Source organism: Rhinolophus sinicus, linkage group LG07 (genome assembly GCF_036562045.2).
Source record: "Rhinolophus sinicus isolate RSC01 linkage group LG07, ASM3656204v1, whole genome shotgun sequence".
Taxonomy (NCBI): Eukaryota; Metazoa; Chordata; class Mammalia; order Chiroptera; family Rhinolophidae; genus Rhinolophus; species Rhinolophus sinicus.
In genome coordinates, this window is record NC_133757.1 from 73591902 (window position 1) to 73617652 (window position 25751).

General features: G+C 46.1%; 1 protein-coding gene across 5 annotated transcripts in view; it reads left to right on the plus strand.

Annotated features, from left to right (window-relative positions):
• The window catches only part of INSR (insulin receptor), a 129271-nt gene that overhangs the window by 97781 nt on the left and 5739 nt on the right, over positions 1-25751 (plus strand). For 3 of the 5 annotated variants that reach the window (XM_019757592.2, XM_074337762.1, XM_019757594.2), the window contains 10 exons: positions 1879-2153; positions 3047-3186; positions 12189-12348; positions 16444-16543; positions 17580-17647; positions 20220-20464; positions 21843-21953; positions 22041-22200; positions 23773-23902; positions 24220-24354. In XM_019757592.2, coding sequence (XP_019613151.2) covers positions 1879-2153; positions 3047-3186; positions 12189-12348; positions 16444-16543; positions 17580-17647; positions 20220-20464; positions 21843-21953; positions 22041-22200; positions 23773-23902; positions 24220-24354 — 1524 coding nt within the window. Of the gene's footprint in view, positions 1-1878; positions 2154-3046; positions 3187-12188; positions 12349-16440; positions 16544-17579; positions 17648-20219; positions 20465-21842; positions 21954-22040; positions 22201-23772; positions 23903-24219; positions 24355-25751 lie in introns of all 5 variants that reach the window. The other 2 variants (XM_019757590.2, XM_019757593.2) reach the window with 1 other exon arrangement.

The following is a 25751-nucleotide window of genomic DNA, read 5'->3' on the forward strand; positions in this document are numbered from 1 at the left end:
ACCAATGAAGCAGTAGTCTCTCAAGTTGAAAATCTGAAAAATGAAACCCTGCTAATCACTCAGTGTTGATGAGGTGCAGTGTCATGGCCCCCTGCTGAGAACAGGTCAACGTAAAGTTCTGGGGAACAATTTAGCCGTCTGTGTTAAGAGGCATAACCTAGTGATTTCTCTTCTGGGGGTCTACTTTCAGGACCTAATAAGACAATCAGAAAAGATCAAAGCAATATTTATAATAGAAAAAAAGAACAGGAAGCACTCATATTAAAAATATAGGAGGATGGTCAAGTAAATTGTGCTCATGCATTAATTGGAGTATTTTACAGTTTTCCAAGTTTTCTGCATTGAGCATGAGCTTCTTAGAAACGAGGAGGGGAAACCTCGCCTCACATTGAAAAAGAAAAAAAACCCATAAATTCTGCCCTACTTAAGACATTATATTTTAAAGAAAATGTTTGATGAGTGCTTCTAATACAAATGAACGAAATGGGTTATAAAACTAGCTTGATCCTCATCATAGTCATGCAGGATATTTCTAGTAAAAAGTTGCCCACAGGAAACAGTGGGCAGTGGAATGGTGAGTAATTTGAATTCTCTTTATACTTTTTTTTTTTTTTTTGGTATTTCTAAACTTTAAGGCTATCAACATGTATTGTTGTTCTTCTTTTTTCTCTTCTTCTTCCTCTTTATCTTCCTCTTCTTCTTTTTCTTCTTTTAAAGAAACCTTATACTCATTTTTTTTTTTTTAATTGGGGAATATTGGGGAACAGTGTGTTTCTCCAGGGCCATCAGCTCCAAGTCGTTCTCCTTCAATCTAGTTGTGGATGGCGTAGCTCAGCTCTAGGTCCAGTTGCTGTTGCTAGTTGCAGGGGGTGCAGCCCACCATCCCTTGCGGGAGTCGAACCGGCAACCTTGTGGTTGAGAGAGGACGCATTCCAACCAACTGAGCCATCTGGGAGCTCAGCAGCAGCTCAGCTCAAGGTGCCGTGTTCAATTTTAGTTGCAGGGGGCGCTGCCCACCATCCCTTGTGGGCGTCGAGGAATTGAACTGGCAACCTTGTGGTTGAGAGGATGCGCTCCAACCAACTGAGCCATCCCAGAGGCAGCTCAGCTCAAGGTGCCGTGTTCAATCTTAGTTGCAGGGGGCAGAGCCCACCATTCCTTGCGGGACTCAAGGAATTGAACTGGCAACCTTGTGGTTGAGAGCCCACTGGCCCATGTGGGAATTGAACCGGCAGCCTTCGGAGTTAGGAGCAAGTAGCTCTAACCGCCTGAGCCACCAGGCCGGCCAATGTTTATTTCTTAATATAGCTTTTTAAGGGGAAGAAAGTGAGCCAACTGCATTGACAGTTTTTGGGGTTATCCGTACCAACCTGAGTGGTAATAATTGAAGTTGAATCACTCTAATTACACAGGTGCTCTAAACGGTTGCTAAGCATTAGAAGATACGTTTCTCCTGTTAAAACTGATGGAGTTGGTCAGTGGCTCGGGCTGTTGGGAAAATACCATTTGGCAGGGCTTCCTGAAAAACTTGACTCTTACATGCTGTTGGCATCTTATTTTTCACACTGAACTTGGGTGGCCTGTGACTCTGCAAAATGAAAATCTGAAATCAAGCATGTTGAGAGCAATATGGGTATGTGTCTACGACAATGCTCCCAGAGTCCCAGCCCTCTCGGGATGGGCCTGCCCTGACTTACGATGCTGCCAAGGGCATCTTGAGAGCTGTGCTGGGTTGTAATTCCTGGCAATCTGCACTGTAATCCACCTGCCCTCTCGCAGCCCACTGCACTAGTCTTTCATTTTAAGCCTCTGATTCACCAGCAGCATTTATATAAAGATGGCAGGTGCGTGACCATGTATGTCCTGCTGTCGTGACAGGCCGTCGAGGAAACGCAGGGCCCTTGGCGACGTGGGAAATGGGACGACAGTCGTACCCACAGTTGCGGATTTCCCCAATATCTCCTTGACCAGCACGCCCACGAGCTCGGAGGAGCACCGGCCCTTTGAGAAAGTAATGAACAAAGAGTCGCTGGTCATCTCCGGCCTTCGCCACTTCACTGGCTATCGCATTGAGCTGCAGGCTTGCAACCAAGATTCCCCTGAGGAAAGGTGCAGCGTGGCTGCCTATGTCAGCGCCAGGACCATGCCCGAAGGTGGGTCGGCACATCACGGGCCGGGAGGCCCACGCCCACCCAGGAGAAGTCCTTTACCCTCTTTAACTTACTTGCCTTTATCATTTTTTATTTATCTTTAGTTTTTCCCAGCTTTACTGAGATACAATTGACATAGAACATTGTGTAAGTTCCTGTACACGGTGTCCAACACATTGACTTGATACCCTTGTATGTTGCAGTCTGATTATGCTGCACACACCTCCATGGCGTCGGTAACATCTCCATTGCCTCACATCATGACCAGTTGTTTTTTCGTGGAGAGAACATTTAAGTCCTACCCTCGTGTACAATGCAGTGTTATTAGCTATAATCACCATGTCGTCATTAGATGCCCAGAAAGTGTTCACCTTGTAACTGGAAATTTGTACCTTTGGAACAATATTTCCCCATTTCTCCCACCACCCAGCCTTGGTAACCACCATTCTACTCTCTGTTTTTGAGTTCATCTTTTTTAGATTCTACATCTAAGTGAGATCAGGCAGTATTTGTCTCTCTGTCTGACTTATTTCACTGAGCGTAATGCCCTCAAGGTCCATCCAGGTTGCCTTTATTATTTTTTACGTACACAGCCATTATATAAACATTAGAAAAATACACACAAGCCACAAGAAAAATAAGTAAAATTAAGAAATACATATATGTAGGGTATTAGTCCAGAGAAACAGAACCAACAGAATGTGAGCTAGATAGACAGACAGACAGATACGTGGGCCGTCCCCTATGGTGATCCTTACATGTCCGTTCTCCAACGAGGGAAATGGAGCATAGGACAGTGTAACCAGCTCCATGTCACTAGCTGGTAAATGGTAGAAGTGGGATTCGATCCAGGGGTCAGGTCCCTGCCTCTAACCTCTAACCACTGCTCCTTACAGCCAAGGCAGATGACATTGTGGGCCCCGTGACCCATGAAATCTTCGAGAACAACGTTGTTCACTTGATGTGGCAGGAGCCAAAGGAACCCAATGGTCTGATTGTGCTGTACGAAGTGAGTTATCGGCGGTACGGCGATGAGGTAAGACCTTCGACACCTGGGCATGAGCCTTCACGGCTGTCGTTGGTACCTCCTTCCTCTTCTTAAATTCTGGCCCACACGCTTCTCAGTAGATGCTTCATTATCAGGACTCAAAACCTTGATACATAACTTTGCAGAGAGATGAGTCAGAAATGCCAATCCACAAACATTTCTGTCAGCAGTTTCTTATTTTGCTTTCCGGCTCTGTCCTACGATTTGAGCGATGGCTGCCTGAATGTGTGTCTTTCCTCACATGACAGGAGACTCATCTTTAGAGAGAGTTATCTGAATCTGGGAATACATCACCTAAAACCTTAATAAGTGACTTTTTATTGGGTGAAGGGTGAACAGCAAGAGGCACAAGACAGGGGATCTAAGAACAGAAAGGAAGTGAAGCTTATCCCCAGGGCTCGCTGGTGCCGCGCATGTTAAGTGCTTTACACACAATATCTCATTTATTGTATTTGATCACATCGAAGATGGGATGAGAGGCCGCATTTTTTTAATGGACCACTAAGAAACAAAGAGATGCAGCCACGTCTAACTGGAAGGTGACATTGCTTGTAAGATGCGTTCCAATTTTAGAAATGTCAGAATGTGAAATGTTATGCCTCTTGGGGCTGATGAAGTGCAATAACTCCTCAGAATAACCCAGTGACCTTGGTATTGAGGTGTCCAGAATTTAAGTTGTGTCCAAGGTCCTAGGAATAGAGTCAGGATTCAAACCCAAGCCCATCTGATGTTCTAGTCCAGGATTTGGCAGTAAAAGGGCCAGATAGTACCCACGTTTGGCGGTGCAGCCAGACAGACTGTTGCAAATACGCAGCTCTGCCCTTGTAGTTCAAAAGCCACTATCTAGATCACATGTAAATGAATGGGTATGGTTGTATGCCAACAAAACTTTATTTACAAAAACAAGCAGTGGGCCAGATTTAGCCTGTGGACCATAGTTTGCCAGCACCTAACAAAACTGTCTGATTTCCTGGAACTTTGGTGATCCTGTAACCAGGTGGGCACAGCATGGCTTTCCTAAGCCAGGAAGGACAGGTGGGTCTCCGTCTGTTTACCCCTTCTGGGACCAGATCTGCTCTTGATGCACAAATATTCATCTCTGACAATGATTTAGAACTGAAATCAGCAAAGTACGGCCTGTGGGCCAAATCTGGCCCGAGGCCTATTTTTATACAGCCTGCAGAGAGTTGTAAAAAGAAACAAAGAAGAATGTGCATGAAAGTGAGTCCAGTGGCCAAGCTAAGCATCAGTATGGGAGGGGACTTCTCAGGAGTGCATAAAGGCAGCCATGTCCCATTGGGGACCATTATTGCGAGACTGATTAATATCTTATCCTGTATGTATTAATCTCAAATATCCTAAGAAAATAATTCAAATTTGGGGGGGTGGCAAAGCTTTATGCATAAGGTTTCCTTTTCTTTCCTTTTTAAAAGATTTTTATTAAAATATACTAACATAAAATATTATGTCAGTTTCAGTTATATACCATAGTTACTCAACATTTATATACCGAAAGAAGTGATCACCATGATAAGTCCAGCAACCATCTGACACTGTACCAGCTATCACAATATTATTGACTATATTCCCTATGCTGTACATTATGTCCCCATGCCTTATTTGTTTTATACCTGGAGATTTGAGTCTCTTATTTCCCTTCATCTTTTTTCCCTCCTTTTTAAAATTTTCAATTAAACAGTTGACAGTCAATGTTATTTTATATTAATTTCAGGTGTACAGCATAGTGGTTAGACATTTATGTAATTTAAGAAGTGATCCCCCAACCAGTTTAGTACCCACCTGGCATTATGCATAGTTATTACCATATAGTTAACTATATTCCCTGTGCTTTAATTTACATCTCCATAACTATTTTGTAACTACCAGTTTATACTTCTTAATCCCTTTACTTTTCTACCCAGTGCCCCAACTCCCCTCCTATCTATCACCCCAATAAATCTAGTACCCATCTGGCACCATACATAGTTATTACAATTGTTGACTATATCCCTTATGCTACACCCCACATCCCCATGACTACTGTGTAACAACCAATTTGTACTTCTTAATCCCTTCTCCTGTTTCACTCACCACCCCAACCCCCTTCCATCTGGCAACCATCAAAATGTTCTCTGTATCTATGACTCTGTTTTTGTTTTCTTTGTTTATTTTGTTCTTTAGATTCCATATATACGCAAAATCACATTGCATTTGTCTTTCTCTGTCTAACATACTCCACTCAGTATAATACCCTCCAGGTCCATCCATGCCACCGCAGATGGCAAGAACCCATTTCCATCCCTGGCCAAGCAATATTCCATTGTATACGTGTACCACCTCCTCTTTATCCATCCTTCCATCAATGGGCACTCAGGCTGCCTCCACATCTTGGCCATTGTAAACAATACTTCAATGAACATATACTGGTAGATGCACACATCCCCTTGAAGTAGCATTTTGGGTTTCTTGAGGTAAATACCCAGAAGTGGGATTACTGGGTCCTTCTTTGTCTCTTGTTATAGCCTTTGTTTTAAAGTCTATTTTGTCTGGTATAAGTATTGCTACCCAAGCTTTTGTTTGTTTTTATTGTTTCCATTTTCATGAAATGTCTTTTTCCCATCCCTTTCCTTTCAGTCTCTGTGTGTCTTTCAATCTGAAGTCTCTTATAGGCAGCATATGTAAGGGGTTTGTTTTCTTATTCATTCAGCCACCCTATGTCTTGTGTTGGAACATTTAATCCATTTACATTGAAAATAATTGTTGACAGATATGTTGAATTGCCATTTTATTATTCATATTTTTTGTCTTGTTTTCCTTTTTATTCTTAAAGAAGTCCCCTTAACATTTCTTGTGATACTGGTTTGGTGTTGATGAACTTCTTCAGCTTTTTCTTGTCTTGGAAGCTCTTTATCTCTCCTTCCATTCTAAATGATAGCCTTGCTGGGTAGAGTACCCTTGGTTGTAGGTTCTCGTTTCTCATCACTTTGAATATTTCATGTTAATGCCTTCTGGCCTGCAAAGGTTCTGTTGAGAAATAAGGGGACAATCTTATAGGAGCTCCCTTGTTGGTAACTAACTGCTTTTCTCTTGCTGCTTTTAAGATTCTCTCTGTCTTTAACCTTTGGCATTTTAATTATGATGTGTCTTGGTGCTGACTTCTTTGGGTTCATTTGGTTTGGGACTCTGCATTTCCTGGGCTTGTATATCTATTTCCTTTGCCAGGTTAGGGAAGTTTTCTGTCATTATTTTTTCAAATAGGTTTTCAATCCCTTGCTTTCTCTCTCCTCCTTCTGGTTCCCCATATGATGCGAATGTTGACCTGGAGGCCCCTTAAACTATCCTCATTTTTTTTTTATTCCTTTTTTCTTTTTGTTGTTTTGACTGGGTGTTTTCTGCTACCTTTTCTTCCACATCACTGAATTCAGTCCTCTGTTTCATCTAGTCTCCTGGTAATTCCTTCTAGTGCATTCTTCTTTTCAGTTATTATATTCTTTATTTCTGACTCATTCTTTTTTTATGTTTTCTATCTCCATTTTTATGTTTTTATCTCTTTGTTGAAGTTCTCCCTGATATCATTGAGCATCCTTATAACCAGTGTTTGGAACTCTGCATCTGGTAGATTGCTTGTCTCTATTTTGTTTAGTTCTTTTTCTGGAGCTTTGTTCTTTTCTTTTATTTGGGACCATGTTTCTTTGTCTGCCCATTTGGCTGCCTTCCTGTGTTTGTTTCTATGTATTAGGTAGGGCTGCTATGTCTCCCCTTGTCAGTAGAATGGCCTTAAGTAGTAGGTGTTGTGGGGCCCAGTGGTGCACTCTCCCTGATCACCTGAGCTGGGTGCTGTAGGTGTGTCTGTTGTGTGGCTTGTGTGTGTCCTCCTTTTGTAGTTGAGTCTTGGTTGCTGTGTGCATATAGTGGGAGGGATTGACCTTTGGGCTGACTGGTTTTGAGGACTAGTTGTGACTACAATGGAGGAGCTGTTGTGTAGGGACTGACCCTATGGAGCAGGATTTGCTTTAGCAGGGCTCTGGTTCCGGCCCAGTTTGCCTTTTGGGTGTGTTGTTCTTGGAGGTGACTGAATGATGCTTTGGATTGGGTCCAGTGAAGTTGGCCACATGGTGTGCCAGCCCTAGGGCCTCCTGGGAGGGGCTCCCCTGCAGGCCAAGTTCAGCTGCAGCCCGTGCCCTGCCCAGGGCCACCTGGCATGAGTTACAAAGCAATCCACCCGTGCTAGGCTTGGAGGTGCCTTGAGAGGCCAAGTCACGAGCAAGCCAAGGTTGACTGCCACCAGTGCTGGGTTTGAGGCTGCTCTGCAAGAGGTATGGGACATACTGAAGCCAGATGCTTCTTGTTGGGGGTTTGTGAACCTTTGAGAGATTTTAGGAAAGTCTGCAGCCTGAGCCAAGATGAGCCGCTGGAAGCAACTTGGGTGGGCCTGAAATTTGGTGAGGTGGTGTCTCAGGTAATTACCAGGGCAGGGCGAAGAGTGTAAACCAGCTTCATGGAGACTCAGATATGGCAGCAGCCTGGGTCTGCCCACCAGGAGGGGGGAGGTTCAACAAAGAAATAATGGCTTCCCCCAGCTCCTCCATCCAGGGAGAAAGCTGCCCCTCCAGCCCTCACTCTGAAGCTAGATAAATCAATTTTTCCCTGTATGTTCCTGGTACCTTTCGAACAGCTACTGCTCCAGCGCTGGAGCTCAGAGTGATTGAGTCCATCAGCGAGTAAGTCCGTACGCAGGCCCTTTGAAAGGAACACTTCGGACTCTAGCCACCCTCTGTCTCACTCAGCCACAATCTCTGCTGGTTTTCACAGCCAGAAGCATGGGGACTTCTCTTCCTAGCACTGGAACCTCAGGCTGGGATGTTTGGTTTGGGGCTGGGACCCCTTGCTTCTCAGGGGGGACCACTGCAGCCGAGATATCCCTCCCGATTTTTAATGGTCACACATGGGTGTGTGACCAGCCCATTCCGTGTCTCTGCCCCTCCTATCAGTCTTGAGGTGGCTTCTGTATGTCTTTAGTTGTAGGGTTTCAATTCAGCTAGACTTCAGGTGATTTTCAATCTATGCATAAGATTTTCATCACTAGCAAAAAGCACAAGCCACTTGGTGTCTGTCCATTGGAGAATGGGTACATGGAATATGGTATATTCATAAAAATGGCAGGATATACAGCCTTTTACAAGGACGTTTGGGAAGACCTTTGTCCAGTATAATCTAGAGGTTGAGAATACAGGCTCTGGGCTTTAGATCCTTTATGCTTTTATCCCTTGTGTTCTACCAGCAGTTGAGAACACCCTCCCCTTGAAATAGATTAAGACAGAAAGGAAACTCATTAGCCCCTATAACTGAACAGTTCAAAGAGTTCAGGCATGGCTGGATCCAGAATTCCTTTGGATCAGTTGCATCTTACAAGTCCTTGCAAGAGTCCAGCAGCTCCTGGCTGTCCTCCTGTGGTTTCAAGCCTTGTATCCTCTTAGCGCCAAGCCTACAGGAAGAGAAGGAGTCTGTGTCCTGGCATTCCCAGCCAGGCCGAGGTCACATGACATCCAATAATCAATCATCTGACCAGGGAAGTGCTGTGTGCTGATTGGCTCAGGCATGAGAGTTTTTTAATAACAGCTTTATTGAGATACATTCACATACCATACAATGCACCCATTTAACACATAGAATTCAATGGATTTTAGTACATTCACAGAGTTGTGCAACTATTACCAGAGTCAATTTCAGAATATTTTCATCACACACCAAAGAAACGCCTCTTAACCATCACTCCCAAATCTTCCCTGCCTCCTGTCTCTCTAGTTTCTGGCAACCACTAATCCATTTTCTGCCTCTATGGATTTGCCTGTTCTAGACATTTCATATAAATGGATCATGCAATACGTGTGTGACCTTTTGTTACTGGTTTCTTTCATTAGCATAATGTTTTCCAGGTTCATCTACATTATAGCCTGTGTTAGTATGTCACTCCATTTTATAACGGAAAATAGTCCATCGTATGGATGGACCACATTTTGTTCCTCCTTTGATGGACGTTTGGGTTATTTTCACCTTTTGGCTATTGCGGATCACGCTGCTGTGAACATTTGTGAAGTTTTGGGGCGTATGTTTTCAGTTCTCTCGAGTGCATTCCTAGGAGTGGAATTCCTGGGTCATATGGTAACTCTACATTGAACTTTTAAGGAAATGCCAAGCTCTTTCCCAAAGCAGCTACACCATTTTATAGTCCCACCAACAGTGTATGAGGGTTCCAGGTTCCTCACCAACCCTTGCTCCGGTCCATCTTTTTTTTTGAATTCAAGTTTGATTTTTATTTATTTATTTTTATTTATTAGATTTATTGGGGTGACATTAGTTAGTAAGCTTATATAGATGACGTATTATAGAAACGTACGCTTGGTCCATCTTTTTTATTACTGCCATGCTAGTGGGTGTAAAGTGGTATCTCATTGTGGTCTCGATTTGCATTTCCATGATGGTTCATTTAGGTCTGAGTTTTGTGCGCTTCCCCAAACCAATAGGACTTTTCAGCTTCAGGCAGTCAGAGTGAGTCCTGGAACTGGGGTAGAGCGGAGGGTGGCAGGAGCCACTCAAGGGGGAGGCGCAGCTTCCAGAGGAAGTTTGGGGTGTTGTTGGTGGCAAGGAGGAGAATATAGGTTCCGTGCAGACCCTCCTTGATTTTACTCTTGCTGCTGTGACCAACTCTACCCCATCTGACGGGAATTTTCTAGGCTTGCGCATTGAAGTCCTGTATCCTGGGAACCCTTGGTTACGGGTAAACTGGGACAGCTGGTTCCCTGTTGGCATTGGACCTCATCCCACGTTCTCCCAGCTGCCTTGGCCTGCCCCTCCTGTTCCTGGAGCCCGAGGGTCACCAGTGGGAATCCCCACCATGAATCCCCACCGGCGTCTGCCCTGCCTGGCCTGACCCCGATACCAGGCAGACCAGCCCTGGTCAACCTGTAGGGGAACAGAGAGATGGGAGGAAATTAGGAGAGAGTGTGAAAGGTTGCAATAACGTTTTAAAAAACCTTTTCGTAGACAAGACTGCTCGATGATCTCCAACATTTCCTTAGTTGTCTAGCATTGCTTTGATAAAGTCAAAAGTAAAGTTGTTTTTAAACCATTAAGACTTTGTTGGTTTTACAAAATCCTCTCAGAATTTGGTGGAGGTCATTTTTGTTCCTGTTTGCTGGTTAACATCCCAAATCACCGCTTAGCTGTATCACTTGAATCTCCCTTTCCTTAACTCTTGCATTCAAGTCCCCTCGCCACTTCCCCTCTCCTCCCTGGGAGACCCTAGCTCCAGGCACTACCCCCCTCTTTGGAAAGAGCATCCATTTTCATGAGCTCATAGCCTTTGCTTCAGTATCTTTTGCAGTTTTGAGCTTTTTTTCCTCCCTGTTTATACAAACTTTTACGTAATTGTCTTCTTCACTCTTGATCAGGTTTTGCTCCTTGTTTTCTTTCTTTTCCTTTCTTTTTTTTGGTGTCTGTGTATCTGCATCTGGTTCTAGTTCCTTCCATCGTGCTCCCTTCTCAGTCCCCACCCCGAGATGTCTGGGGGTAAATGACGGACACTGGAGGATATGTATCCCCTTTGTCCTGGATAGCAGCTACCTTTGGTGTCTATATTTGCTGATTTATCTCTTTCTACTTGGTGACTCATCCTTCTTGGAAGAACCTTTGGACTAGAACTCCCTAACCCCGCCTCCAGCTGATTTGTTTTCTGGCTGCTGTTGTCACATGATAAGCACGGGAGCTTTTACATTTCTTGCTCTCCCTTTAAAATTTTCCAGGCCAGATCTCTGCATGCGCTATGAGCTTGGAGCTGTTTCAGAAAGTTTTCACAATTGGGCCCAAGCCTTGCATGGTTTTATTTCCCAGTGAGCCTCCTGCCTTTCTTAACAAACTCTGGGTTGATCTCTATTTATGTGTTTATCACCGGGGTGTGGATGTTTACCTCCTCTCATTTATCAGACATTTAGGTAGATCCCAACTCTTTTCATGGAGGTGAAAGAAGTAAAGTGAAACCAAAAGACACCATGGGAAGGAAGGAGATTTTAAATTTGTCCTTAAGAAATTAAGCCCATATATCTGGTTCTGAGAAGGCAGAAACCCGGAGGTGTAGGAGGAAAGCCTGAAATGTGATTTAGGTGACGGGGCTCCCTTCTTTCCTGCCTTTTTGGGACTTTCTGGAGGTCTGGTGAAAATATGCCACAGTGGTTGCAAGAAGTTTTGGAGCCAGACGGTTCTAGGTTCAAAGGCCGGCCCTGCCACTCACCAGCTATGGGCTCTCTCACTAATCATTTCACATTCTCAGCCAGGGGTCGGCACACTGTTTGTGTATGCCTGATTTTGTGCAGCTTGTGGGCTAAGAATCACTTTCACATCTTAAAAATGGTTGGGAAAAAAATGAAAAGAGGAATAGTATTACATGACACGTGTAAATTATGTGAAGTTCAACTTTCAGTGTCCCCACAGTATTTTGTGGACACACGGCCATGCCTGTTCGTTTACAGATGTTACGATTGGGATTTGTCTCTGGCTGCTTTTGACGGCAGGGTTGTGTTGGTGACAGTGACTGTCTGGCCCCCTGAAGCTGAAAATCTTTATTATCTGGCTTTTTACAGCAAAAGTTTGCTGACTCTGCCCTAAGACTCAGTTTCCTCCTCTCTAAGGAGAAACTAAGACATGGGGTTGTTGTAAGAATTAAACGAAATGATCCAGGTCAAATACTTGGCCTGTGGTGTAGGAAGATTGCCTGTTCTCAGTCATGATAACCTCTGCTTCTGTTTCCTTGTCCGTAGAGCTAAGGTTCTAAAGTTCCGAAAGTCTCAAAGTTGCTTGCATGTTACACTCTGTGCCTTACTCCCTGTGTGTCGTTTCTGAGCCAATCCTGTGTCTGACATTCCCACCTGGGATGGACACTTCCGAGTGTATGAGGCACAACCCCCACTCCCCTCTCTCCTCCCCATGTCTTCCAGGAGCTGCACCTCTGTGTCTCCCGCAGGCATTTTGCTCTGGAGCGGGGCTGCAGGTTGCGTGGGCTGCCTCCGGGGAATTACAGCGTGCGAGTCCGGGCCACCTCCTTGGCGGGCAACGGCTCCTGGACGGAAGCCACCTATTTCTATGTGACAGACTATTGTAAGTGTGCAGTGACTTGGGCTGGTTGGGTCTGTGGTCGGTGCTGGGAATGGCACATTTCAGAGGATGGTCAAGAAAGCTGGAAGCTATAGGTGCTGGCCCTGGACTTGACCTCTGGGTCCACTGGCCACTGCTGTGTGATCGGGGCAAGGTGCTTGCCCTCTCTGAGCTTGCACTTCCTCATCTGTCCACGGGGGTAATAATACGACCACCTCTGGAGGTGAAGGGAGGTTTCAATGACATTATGAAGTTCAAGTGACTGGCACAGGACAAATCTGTAAACACATCAGTTCTTGTGAACTAGTGTTTCAATCTGTGTTGTTAGATGGGCTATGTCCTCCAATGGACGACGTGGGAGCTTCCCTACTCATCCATGGGTATGTTCTTGATGTCCAGGTAATAAGTTTTGGGCCAGCTGGACACCAATGGGCCATCTGGACACAACAGTGGACAATAGGGAAGGTAGAGAGGAGGGGAAGGCCGAGCTGGTCAGGGAGTGCTTCCTGGAGGTGGCAACATCTTGGCTGAGAATTGGAAGAATATACAAGTGGGGGCAAAAGAGGATAGCCACTTAATCTGGCATGTGGTAGGAGCCCAGATACTAAAATGAGTGAACAAACAAAGACTTTGACAGAGGGAGATTCTAGACCTGGAGGAGCAGGAGGTTATGGGGGAGGTAGGGGTTCTTCTTGGCTGGCTGGATTTTCACAAACCTGGCCCAACGGGAGCGTGGAAAGTGGGAGTGATTCTTGCAGGGATGGTTCTGGAGGGTCAGGACTAGGACGAGAGTTCTGACACCATCTGGGTGTATCGCACTATGATTCTGATGCTACCCACTGGAGTTAGCACAGAACCCCATAAGGTTAAGAGCACAGTTCCCAACAAGACTGCCCTCAGCTAGATGCCAGATGCAAGTCTCCTTTTCAGCTCATAGAACTCAGGAAAGTGCCATAATTACAAGGACAGTTATATTAAAAGGATACAACCCAAATGAAGAGATACATAGGACAAGGTGCCAGGAGGGCCCCCGTGTCCTCTCCCCATTGAATCAGGACACCTCATGTCACCCTCCCAGCATACGGATGTACTGATGAGCCAGGAAGCTCCTCTGAGCTTTGGTGTCAGAGTTTTCATTGGGGTTTCATCACCTTGGTGTGACTGGTTGAATCATTGACCACGTGCCTGAACTCCATCTCCAGCCCCACTCCAATCTTTGGAGGTTGGGTGGCTGAAAGTCCCACCCCTCCAATCACATGCTTGCTCTTCTGGTGACCAGCCCCCATCCTGAGTCATCTCACCTGTCAGCATAAACTCAGTGAGTTCCAAGAGAGTCATCCATAACAAAGACACGGCTAGTACTCAGAATATCTAAAGATTTGGATTCTCTCGCTTAAGAACCAGGGACACCATGAATGAAATTCAAAGGAAATTATCAAAGTGGGATAAATATTTGTAACATCATCGACAAAGATTTAATATCCTTAATACAGAGTGGATATATGAAAAACACGGGTTTGAACTGCATGGGTCCACTTATATGCAGATTTTTTCCCCAATAAATACTGTAAATGCATCTTCTCTTCTTTATGATTTTCTTAATAACATTTTCTTTTCTCTTGCTTACTTTATTGTAAGAATACAGTATATAATACATAGAATGTGCAAAATATGTGTTACTCGACTGTCTATGTTTTCAGTAATGCTTCCAATCCATAGTAGGTGGATTACTAATAGTAGTTAAGTTTTGGCGGAATCGAAAGTTATAGGAAGATTTTTGACTATGCAGGGGTTGATGCCTCTAACCCCGTGTTGTTCAAGGGTCAGTTGTATATATTAATGAGTAAAAGACATATGTCCTAACACAAAAAAGAAGCAAAGAACATAAATAGTCCATGTAAAAAGAAATACAAAAAAATAGGAAACATACGAAAAAAATGTCAAACCTCACTCAAAACCACACCAAAAAAGAAAAAAAAAAAAGCAAATTAAAACAAGATGTAATTTTCAACTTATCAAATTGGCAAGGTTTTTTTTTTTTTTTTTAATAATCGCAGTACTTAGTGTGGTCCAAGGGTGCAGACAGGCAGACCTGCTTTTTCATGGTTGGTGAGTGCTAAAATGTAGTACTTTAATAATGTGCATCCAAAATCTTATGTAAGCCAACAGTTCTGGTTCTAGAAATGTATCATAAGGAAGCAATCAGAGATGTCTAAATAAGATACATGTTCAAGGAAATCCGGCATAGCATTATGCACAATAGCCAAAAATCTGGAGAATTAAATGTTTGACACATTAGTTTACAGTCGGCCCTTGAACAACAGAGCTTAAGGGCACCGACCCCTGCACAATTGAAAATCCTCCCATAACTTTTGACACCCCGAAACTTAACTACCAATAGCCTACTGTTGAGTGGAAGCCTTACCAATAACATAAGCAGTCAAGTAACACATATTTTGTACGTTATATGTGTTATATACTGTGTTCTCACAATAGAGAAGAAAATGTTAAGAAAATCATAAGGAAGACAAGATATATTTACAGTACTGTATGTATTTATTGAAAACAATCCACATGTACATTGACCCACAGTGTTCAAACCTGCATTGTTCAAGGGCCAACTGTACTTAAAAAAAGAATTATATAACAGAGAGGAAAGCAAGGCACCAGGGTGCAACATTTAAGGAGGTGCTCACCCTCAGGCTGTCCCCCATCGGAGATGGCACTGACAGCTTGCTCTTAGTCAGGGCGGTAGAGGAGGACGAGACGTCTCAGGATAGAGCTGGCTCCCAAGGCAGCAGGGGCCAGTGGTCATAGCTTACTCAGATGGCCTGGCTTCAAAGGCGTGCTGCACTGTGGATACGTTCTAGGACTTGGGGCAAGACTGCCCCTCTCCTTGAGCCTCTGTTTCCCAATCTGTTAGCTGGCATCAGACATAGTGCCTCCTACCTTGGCCTATGGGACGATTAAGTAAGATCACTTGCCCAAAGCACTTCAAATAGTGCCTGGCTTTTAGTAAGTGTTCGGTGTACTACTATTGTTAAAAGACCCAGAGGCCCAGATTTGTTCTCTGACCTCTCTCTCAGAACCCATTTTCTTCCTTGGCTTGCAAGCATCTGAATACATGGGCGTGTTGATAATTACAGGCAACTCAGCCATGCATGTGAATTTAAAAAATAAAGGTTGTGTCACATTTCTTCAGCCAGTTTAAAAAGGGTTCTTTTGGGGGAAATGCACTTTCCTTTATTTTGCCTGGTACTCTTCCTGGGAATCAGGACACCCGCAAGTTTCATGGGCCTGCCATCCTATGAGGAGGGCAGGACCCGCTAGGACACACAGGGCTCTTCCTGATGAATTTTTCATCTGCCAGAGGTGCTGTTCGGAATTAAGATAGGCTATTTACTTTGCAGGGCTCAGTATGAAATGAAAATGCAGGGCCCTTGTTTAAAAATTCACTTTCAAGATGGTGACAGTGGAACATTAAACCCTTCAGAGTGTGGGGCCCTAGGTGATGGCCTGAGTTGCCTGGCTGTGAAGCTGGCCCCCAGTGGGGAAGGGAGAAGGCTGGCAGCGGGCGGTGGTCTGGGGGTCAGGGGTGTGCTTCCAGAATACAGACCTCTGAGTCTGCCACCCACCCCCATGGAGCCAAATGGTGTTTCGGGAATGCTGGGAGATAAGGGTCCAGGAGACCAGCAGAGGGAGGCTCAGGGGCAAGAGATGCGGGCCAAGTAAGTGTGTGTGGCCCACCATTATATTCGTACCGTGTTTCCCTGAAAATAAGACCTAGCGGGACCATCAGTTCTAATGCGTCTTTTGGAGCAAAAATTAATATAAGACCCAGTCTTATTTTAATATAATAATATAAGACCAGGTTATATAATATAATATAATATAATATAATATAATATAATATAATATAATATAATATAATATAATATAATATATAATACCGGGTCTTATATTAATTTTTGCTCCAAAAGACGCATTAGGGCTGATGGTCCAGCTAAGGTCTTATTTTCAGGGAAACACAGTAGATGTGATTTGTGGTGTGAACACATTTTGATCTGAGACATATATTTTCTTATTCTATTTCAGTAGACGTCCCATCAAACATTGCAAAAATTATCATTGGTCCCCTCATCTTTGTCTTCCTCTTCAGTGTTGTGATTGGAAGTATTTATCTATTCCTGAGAAAGAGGTGAGTGCGGTGGCGTGCTGGCAAAGGTTAACAACCAGCTTTCTAGGAAGAAGTATGCCTACATAAAGATGTAGCTATAGATGCAGCTATCTCTAAGTTTATTATAAACTTTACTTATATAAAGGATGTGTAGCGTGCAATTTCCACATAATGACCATAATACAACATACAGTTCTCTTTATCGTAAATTCCCTCTAGCCAGTGGATTGTCACTAAATGCTTTGCTCGGTTTTTCCCCCTGAACCTTTGTGTCTATAACTGACCTATGGTTGCAGATGATGAACAGTTCATGAATGTTGATTGGCATTTTGTTTATGTTAAAGAGTAGGACAAAAATGAAATAAGACGTCCGTGTTCATCAGTCATAGGAGTGGCTTTGTGGAATCAGATAATAATTCTTAAATACTTCCCATTTTTTTCAATGTTTTGTGCCATCTGCAATGCCATGGCTATAGAGATGACACGTGGCTAAGTTTCATCTGCATGATTAACATTTTTTCCATCACTTTCTCAAGCCTGGACAAACAACGGAACAATAAATCAAGTGTTGGTTTGTAGCGTTTGCCTGTTTCTGTGGTGTAAATATTCCCACTGTGGCCAATGTCAAGCTCCAGATGTGATGCCACTGAGACAGAGCAGCTCACCATCGTGTAGTATTTCCACCACGTGGGTACAACAATATAATAAATGTGCTGGCATAGATAACCTCAAGAGCGCTCATTATAGTAAGCTGTAGTACAATAATTAGGTAGTGGTGAGTTTTGAATAGTGTTACCTTTGCTTTTAATATAATTTATTTAATTGGAAGCCCATACAATTTATTTTTGAGTGATGGTTGTATTTAACAACTGGCTCCTAAGTTTCCCAAAAAGTTGTTTCTCACGAGCTGGGAGTAGATGGCTCCAGAACAGCACCGGTGTGTGGCTACTGCTGAGAAGCGTTCTCATTTGCAGGGGCGACGCCTGTAGCCACCTGTAGTGACCGATGAATTCCTGTGAGAATCGCAAACTGGAATGCCTCTCTTTTTCTCTTCCAGGCAGCCGGATGGGCCACTGGGACCACTGTATGCTTCTTCAAACCCTGAGTACCTCAGTGCCAGCGATGGTGAGTACCGTCCTTTTCCCTGTGGGTGGCCAGAATCCTGCTGTCCGGTTTTCTTTGCCATCACCGTCCAGTGAGAGCCGAGGTTTGACACCCTGAGGGGCTGACATGAGCCCTCTTGTTCATTGGAGCTGAGGACCTGCCCCTTGCTGCAGAAACCCCACGACAAGGAGCATTTAAGACACCTGCTGTCTGGCACCTGTTTGGATGGGCTGATCTAGCTGGTCTGGGACCTGTGGGCTGGGCTGGGAGGCTGAGAGCTTGGTGTCCCAGCTGGGGGAATGTGGAGCCTGGGGCCCGTGCCAGAGAGAGTGCCGAGGGTCAGAGCCAGAAAGCTGTGTCTGAACTTGCTGCCCAAGCTGGGAGGTGGGAATTGGAAGCCAAAATGGGGGACTGTGAGTAGGGCGAGGGAGACCAGAAGCAGAGACAAGGTGGGATAGGCCGAGGCTACGTGGGTGCCAGGGTCACATCTGCTGTTGGTGGCAGCTGGCCCTGGATGTGGCGCTGCTGCTGCTGGTGGGAATGTAGGTCTGACACCCGCATTTCCCTTGATTGTACCAAAGGGTAGTGAGTGACCCCTGTCGTAAGGCTTGCTTGTTCCTTCCAAGGGGAAGGCATCTGTTGCATTACAATTTTCTAAAGTGCTTCATGCAGTAAAAATCAAAAAGCAACTTTCGAGGCATGAGCACCACTGCCTGGCAGAATGCTGGCTGGGCATATAGGGGTGGTGTGTTAAGGGCACCCAGGATCTGTTGTAATCAGGTCTGATAAGACACACAGACACTGAAATGGCTGTCATGAAAAAAGACGTTTATCCTCAGATTCCCTAGAAGCAGGAGGCACATGCCACATAGGGCTGCTGGCGGAAGCACCAGGGTTGGTCAGGAGACAGAGAGGGGGAATGCAGGCAAGAGCCTCTATTGTGGTTTCCACAGGGAAGGCAGGGCAGGGCAGGGCGGGGTAAGACTTAGGACTGGCTGGTTTGAGTAATTTCTGCAGGCTCGGGGACATAGGGGCTGGCTCTAGGTGTCGGGGACCTGGCCCTGATCAGGGCAGGGGGACAGCCTGAGTGTGAGAGCCTGATAATGGAGGTGGCTGGGGTGTTGGCTGTGGATTGGATGGTCTGCATATGAAAGGCGCTTTGGTAGGTGAGTCCTTGCCGTCTCTGGGAACTGGCTACTCCTGGGGCGAGGGGTCAGTCCTTGCAGGGTAAGCGGGGCCCCAGATGTCAGACCCGCAGAATGGAGAAACCAGAAAAGGTGGTTGCTGCAGGTGGGATGTGTGGAGGGGATGAACATTGACCCAGCCTCCTTTCCCTGTTTGGACATCAGAGATGGGGAAGCTGACCCTCAGGGCTGTTGTTCGGTCCCCCAGTTGGGGCAAGGCTGGGATGCTGCTCATGGCTGTCTCTCCTTCCCACCATTCTGCTTCCTTCTGGGGATGCAGCAAAGGCTGAGGGCACAGGGGTGCCCAGTCACAGCTGCAAATGGGAGCTCAAGGGTCTTTAAGGTCAGAAAGGCCTGAGCCAAGGGATGTATACAGGGGAAGATGCAGGCTCAGGGCCCCAGGGGCAGGGTGTCCCCACTGAGCATCTGTGAGTTCATTTGTGGGCAGTGCTCTGTGATCAGGTCCTTGGACAAGCCACGGTGACTGATGAGCTGGCTAGGGCTGCTGTAACCATGTACCACCACTGCATGGCTTAGAAAACAGAGATTTATTTTCTTATAGTTTTGGAGGGTGGAATTACATGGTCAAGGTGTTGGCAGAGTTGGTTTCTCCTGAAGCCTCTGTCCCTGGCTTGCAGATGGCCGACTTCTCCCCATGTCCTCACATGGTCGTCCCTCTGTGTGTGTCGGTGTCCTCATCCCCTCTTCTTGTAAGGACACCAGTCATATTGGATTAGGGCCCACCCTAATGACCTCGTTTTAACTTAATTGTCTCTTTAAAGGCCCTGTCTCCAAATACAGTTCTGAGGTACCACGGTTAGGACTTCAACATATGAATTGGGGTGGGGGAGGCACAATTTGGCTCATAACAGTGACGGCACAGAGGAAAGAAAGCAGGAACCATTTTGGCTTTTTTTTTGGACATTTGAGTCATTTGCTGCATAAAAAAACACCCCAAACTAAGTGGCTTAAAACAACCGCCACTAATTGGTTCACAGTTTGGTGGGTCCACTCCCTGGGCTGTGCTCAGCTGGGCAGTTCTGGTCTCACCCACGTGGCTGCGTCCGCCGGTGGGTCAGCTGACGCTAGGTGCTCCTGGATGGGCTCACTCACATGTGCAGTGGTTCACAGGCTGGGAGGTCCCCCATTCCCTTGGCACTTTGCAGAAACAATAGCCTTTGATGGGAAGCAGCGTTGTTAGGCAGCGGGGCTCTGAGTCAGACAGGAAGGATGGGGTGCGGGTTCAGCTCGAAGGCCGTGAGGGCAGGGACCCACGCTTGTCCTGTTCTCGGCTACGTGCGTGGCACAGGTCCTGGGTCCCAGAAGTCACTTAATGAACATTTGTGGGGGGCTTGGGTGGGAGGGGCCGGGGGTCCACGGAGGGTGCTGTGTGGATAAGTGAGGAGTAGTGTTCCCATGTTCTGTGTACGTGCCGGACGAGTGGGAGGTGCCTCGCGAGAAGATCAGCCTCCTGCGAGAGCTGGGCCAGGGCTCCTTCGGCATGGTGTACGAGGGCAACGCCAAGGACATCATCAAGGGGGAGGCGGAGACCCGCGTGGCGGTGAAGACGGTCAACGAGGCGGCCAGTCTGCGTGAGCGGATCGAGTTTCTCAACGAGGCCTCCGTCATGAAGGGCTTCACCTGCCATCACGTGGTGAGTCCCGCGTTTGCCCCGGGAGCAGTCAAAGGCTGCGTTTGCTAAGCAAAGCTGAGGTTCAGGCTGTACTAAAGAACAGAAGGCATTGATGGGAGCAAAAAGGTACGGCTCTGATTCAGGTAGCAACGACCCTGCGCTCCAGAGAGGACAAAGAAAGGCAGGTCTGTAAAGGCAAAACCCACAGAGTGTGATTCTTTGCTGCCAATGAAGGATTGCTGGCTGGGCTAACAGGGCTTGGCTAGTTCCAATACGCAAATGAGGGAGGTGAACACTACAAGGAGAAGGTCAAGTCCAGCAGTGGTTTTGCCAGGATAAGAGCAGCTCTGAGACCTGAGGCTCAAGACGTGCAGAGGCCCCACTTCCAGAATAGCCTCCCAGCTGTATTTTAAGTGGGTCTCTTAGCAATGCTTGTTCCCTTTTATTTTTTTCCATTATCACTTTCCCGTGGGTTCCCTTGTCCCACACCTGTTCTTCCTCTTCCTACTGCACAGAGTGTAAGGGAAGTGGGTGTGGGCTCCCTGCCCAGCCCCCAACCTGCTAAGCATCCTAAAGGTGGGAGGAGGGTCTCCCGTCTCCCTCCTCCAATCCCATCCTTGTCGCCCCAGTGCTTTCCGGAATCTTCCATCTCATCCTCTTCCCGGCTCCGTTGTAAGCCTTACACACACGGTGGTGCATCTCTTCCCCACCCCCTCAAGTCAGCATAGACTTCCTGGCCTTCTGCTCCCAGTGTCCCCTAGTTTTCCTTGAGCCTCGTGTCCTTCATCTTTGCCCCCCCCCCCCCCACGCACACACACTAACAGAGCACCTGCTCAATGCTAAGCCCTGTCCTTGTCTCTGTGATGCAGCACATTCCTACCCTCCTGGAGCTCCCAACACAGCGAGTGGAGACGCTGTAACCCCAGGAGGCTTGTTATTAGCAGATGATGCTATGGCAGAGTGGGAAAGGAGAGCAGGGTCGGGGGATTGGGAATTCAGGTGTGGGGAAGGAGTATTTGAGCAAAGACGTAAAGGATGTAGGGACTGAGCCATGTGGCCACGTGACAGTCAGGCAGAGGGGACAGCTAATGCAAAGGCCTGGAAGTGGGAGCGTGCCATATGTGCTCAGAGACATCAGGAGATAGCCACGATTTGCCTTGGATGGTGCTGTGTGTGGACAGGTCTGTCTGCTCCCTCACCCACCAGACTGTGTCCTGAATTCTCCTGCCTTGGTCGCCATGCCTCCCTTTCCCAGGGTGTTGACCTTGGCATTTGAGCCAGACAGACCAGGGTTTCCCACACACCATCAAGAAGCAGGGTGCTGTATGTGACCATACAGGGAGCCCTCGGGGAGTCAACAGACCCTCATCAAAGAATCACCCCCATGCTTGCTCTGCAGGTCCGCCTCCTAGGGGTGGTGTCCAAAGGGCAGCCAACGTTGGTGGTAATGGAGCTGATGGCTCACGGAGACCTGAAGAGCTACCTCCGTTCCCTGCGGCCTGAAGCTGAGGTGAGCGACCCCTGGGTACCCTGCAGGGCACCCTCTTTTGGCCCCGTGGCCCAGTGTCGCTGAACATGACCCTCTTTTTGACTTTAGAATAACCCCGGCCGCCCTCCCCCGACTTTGCAAGAGATGATTCAGATGGCAGCAGAGATCGCCGACGGGATGGCATACCTGAACGCCAAGAAGTTTGTGCACCGGGACCTTGCAGCTCGAAACTGCATGGTCGCGCATGATTTTACCGTCAAAATCGGAGGTTTGTCTGGCTTTCTGTGTTGGAATGTATGGCCCTGGCCACGTTTAATTTCAGAAGGAGTTGTCTGTCATGAGTTGTTCAATCTTTTCCAGTACATTTGGATGAAGCCCGAACCTCACACCGTATAATTTAATTGCATTTGTTCATGAAGTCACTCATTCACCTCTTTAAATAATATTCATTGCAAGTCACCTGATGGAGGTGTTGGGGGTGCAGTGATGAATGTGTCCCCATGGTTTCTCCGCCCTCGTGCAGTCTTTATCTGCACCATCCATCACAGTTGCCACTGGCCGGCCACGTGTGGCCATCTACATTTAAATTAATTCACACTAAGTAAGATTAAAAGGTCAGTCCGTTGGTCACGCAGCCACGTTTCAGGTGTCCAGTAGCCACTTGGCGCCCAGAGGCTGCCATACTGGATAATGTGGACGTAGACCATGTTCATTATCACAGAAAGTTCTGGACAGAGCTGTTCCATGTGAACAATAAAATAGTTCACGCTCACATGAGCACGGTCATGAGGACTGGGAAAAGCACTGAAGGAAATGGGGTTCCATGATAGAGAGGAAGGGCCTCTGCCTGCAAGGAGGCACTGTTTCCCCAAAGACACACAGGACGCGAAGGTGAGCTGAGTGACAGCACCCCGGGGGAGTTTCAGCACATGCAAAGGCCATGAGGCTGGAAGGATGGCCAGTGTGGTGTGAATAAAATGAATGCAGAGGGGACAGAGCAGCATGAGAAGTGAGGCAGGAACCAGACCCAGAAGGGTTACAAGTCACAGTAAGTCATCTAGACGTTATGCTACACAGCCAGCGCGAAGCAGGAAGTGATGTAATTCTATTTATGATCCAAAAAGACATTACCCTACATTAGCGGTCAGTGGGAAGCAAGAAGTGATGTTATCCTATTTATAACTCCCAAACACATTATCCTACGTCAGCAAGAGAAGCAGTGATGTCATCCTGTTTATGTAGCTTCTCCTGGGCACTGGGCTGTCCAGGTCTAGATGGAGAGAGGGGCCTGCAGGTGAGAGGATAGTGGGTCTGAGTGGGGCCAGGGTGGTGGAGAGGAATAGATCATTAGAGAGGGATGTGGAGGGAGAGGGGGCAGGACTTGTCGCTGTATTGGATGTGGGGTATGAGGAAAGGGGGTGGTCACAGGAGGACCCAACCCTGGGTTCCTGGTGGGGCAGTTGGCTGTTAGGTGGGGCCACGTCCAATGGGGAATAGTAGGTTGGCTGCAGAGAGTCAGAAGTTCGGTTTAGATTGCCTGTGAGTCGTACGTGGTAAGGAAACGTTTCTGAGAAAGGGATTTCCAAGCTCTGGGCCAGAACATCACTGCCTTGCCACTTGGTGGTTCTTTTTCCTTCCCTTTAAATGGTGGCCCATCATTTCCCCCCACATTCCCATGAGCATCCTCAGAATCCATTCCTGAATTTAATATCCACCCAGGGAGCACACACCTGGGGCAGGTGAGCCCATCTGAGGGCTCTACAAGGGGTGGGGCAGTGAAAATGGCAGACACCTGGGCCACAGGCTGAAGGGTAAGAGCGTGTGAACTGTTTGTTGTCAGACTTTGGAATGACCAGAGACATCTACGAAACGGATTACTACCGGAAAGGGGGCAAGGGTCTACTCCCCGTGCGGTGGATGGCACCCGAATCCCTGAAGGACGGGGTCTTCACCACTTCTTCCGACATGTGGTGAGTCGTGCGTGGGTTGGCGACAGAATGCGGGGCTTGAATTCCAGGTTGCTCCACTTCTATGAGTAAGAGGGGCAGTCAAAACCTGCCTTCTCATGGCCTCTCCGTCAAGAAAATGAAGGGGATGTCATTTGTGAGGATTCCTAGATGGCAGCTATTCCATTCCAGTTGAGACTAATCTTATAGGTGTTTCTGAACACAGCATGAATTGTTTAATTCACTGACAGCTAGGTTCTAGTAAACCTAGAAGGTGTGTGTGTGTGTGTGTGTGTGTGTGTTTTAATAGCTTCTTTGTTACTCCTCTCAACTGTTGGCAGGTCCTTTGGTGTGGTCCTTTGGGAAATCACCAGCTTGGCAGAACAGCCTTACCAAGGCCTGTCTAATGAGCAGGTGTTGAAATTTGTCATGGATGGAGGGTATTTGGATCAACCTGACAACTGTCCAGATAGACTGTAAGTGCAGAAAGGGGTTAAACAGGTGTTGCCTTTTTCATGCATGCTTGTTTGCCTGTTGTATCTTTGCATGCACACTTGTGTCTGCATATCATGTCTGCATGTGTGCTTATTGTTTGCACATCATATCTTTGCTCACACACTGTGTGTGCATCTCATGTCTACATGCATGCTTGTACTTGCATATTATATCTTTACATGTATGCTTTTCTACATATCATGTCTTTGGAAGGTTGTACCAGAAACCCCACAGTACTGGTTACTTTGGGAGAAGGGAACTGAGGAACTGGGGTGGAAAACTTATATTTAACTGTCTATTCTTTATACACTTAAAATTTTGTCAAGAAACTACTACCATGTTATATTCAGTTATGTCTCATTAATATTAGAAAAAAATAAGTCACTAAGCACACACATTAAGAAAACTTTATTAGGGATATGTATTACAGACTCCCCCCCAAATTTTCATTTTAAATATTTGTTATGGGACCAAATGGACAACACACCTGCGCACACCATTAAACACTTGCAAAATCATTTAGCTGTACTAATAGTCCAATAATTATAAAGTAAAATAAAGGGAAGTGCCATCTTCCTAAATTAGCAAATGAAGGAAGGAAGGGAGGAAGGGAGGGAATAATGGAGGGAAAGAGACGGGAAAGAAGGAAGGAAGGAAGGAAGGAAGGAAGGAAGGAAGGAAGGAAGGAAGGAAGGAAGAGAGGGTGAGTTTTAACATTCAGTGTTAGCAATGGTATGGCTAGATAACCATTCCTATCACCCTGTTGTAAGAGCTACTCAGAGCAATGTTATTTAAAGTCTCACAAAAATGGAGATGATCTAAACATCCAACAATATGAGAATTACCAAGTAAATCGATACATTAATATGACGTAGCAATTGAAATTTCCAATGATGCTTAAAATATTTTATAGCTTGGTGGATAAGCCTATGTTAAAATATTAAGTGGAAAAAGCAGGTGAATATTACATTTCCAAATATCTCAAGATAGAAAAGACCAGAGAATGGTGTGCGAGCTGCATTTTCTCTATATTTTTGGGTGTTTTTAAATTTTTTTTACAACGAACATTTATTACATCTAGAGTCCTTTATCAGTATTTCTTAAGAAAAAAGTTTGACCTCTTGAAAAATCCATAGGCATTTTTAGGCTTCATCCCCAAAAGAATAAGACATCAACTTAGAAAACCTAGTCTAAAGAGACCTCATATGAAAAAAAAAGTACAACGCAGAGTTATTTAGAATCTCTGAGCAAAATATTGCTCAACATTGACTCATGGAGGCCATTTCCTAGCCAATTAGCAGCCAGCGGTGGTTCTGGACCAGGAAACTCAGTAGGTCCTAGGCCAGGGGTGTGCAAACTTCTGTAAAGGGCCATATGG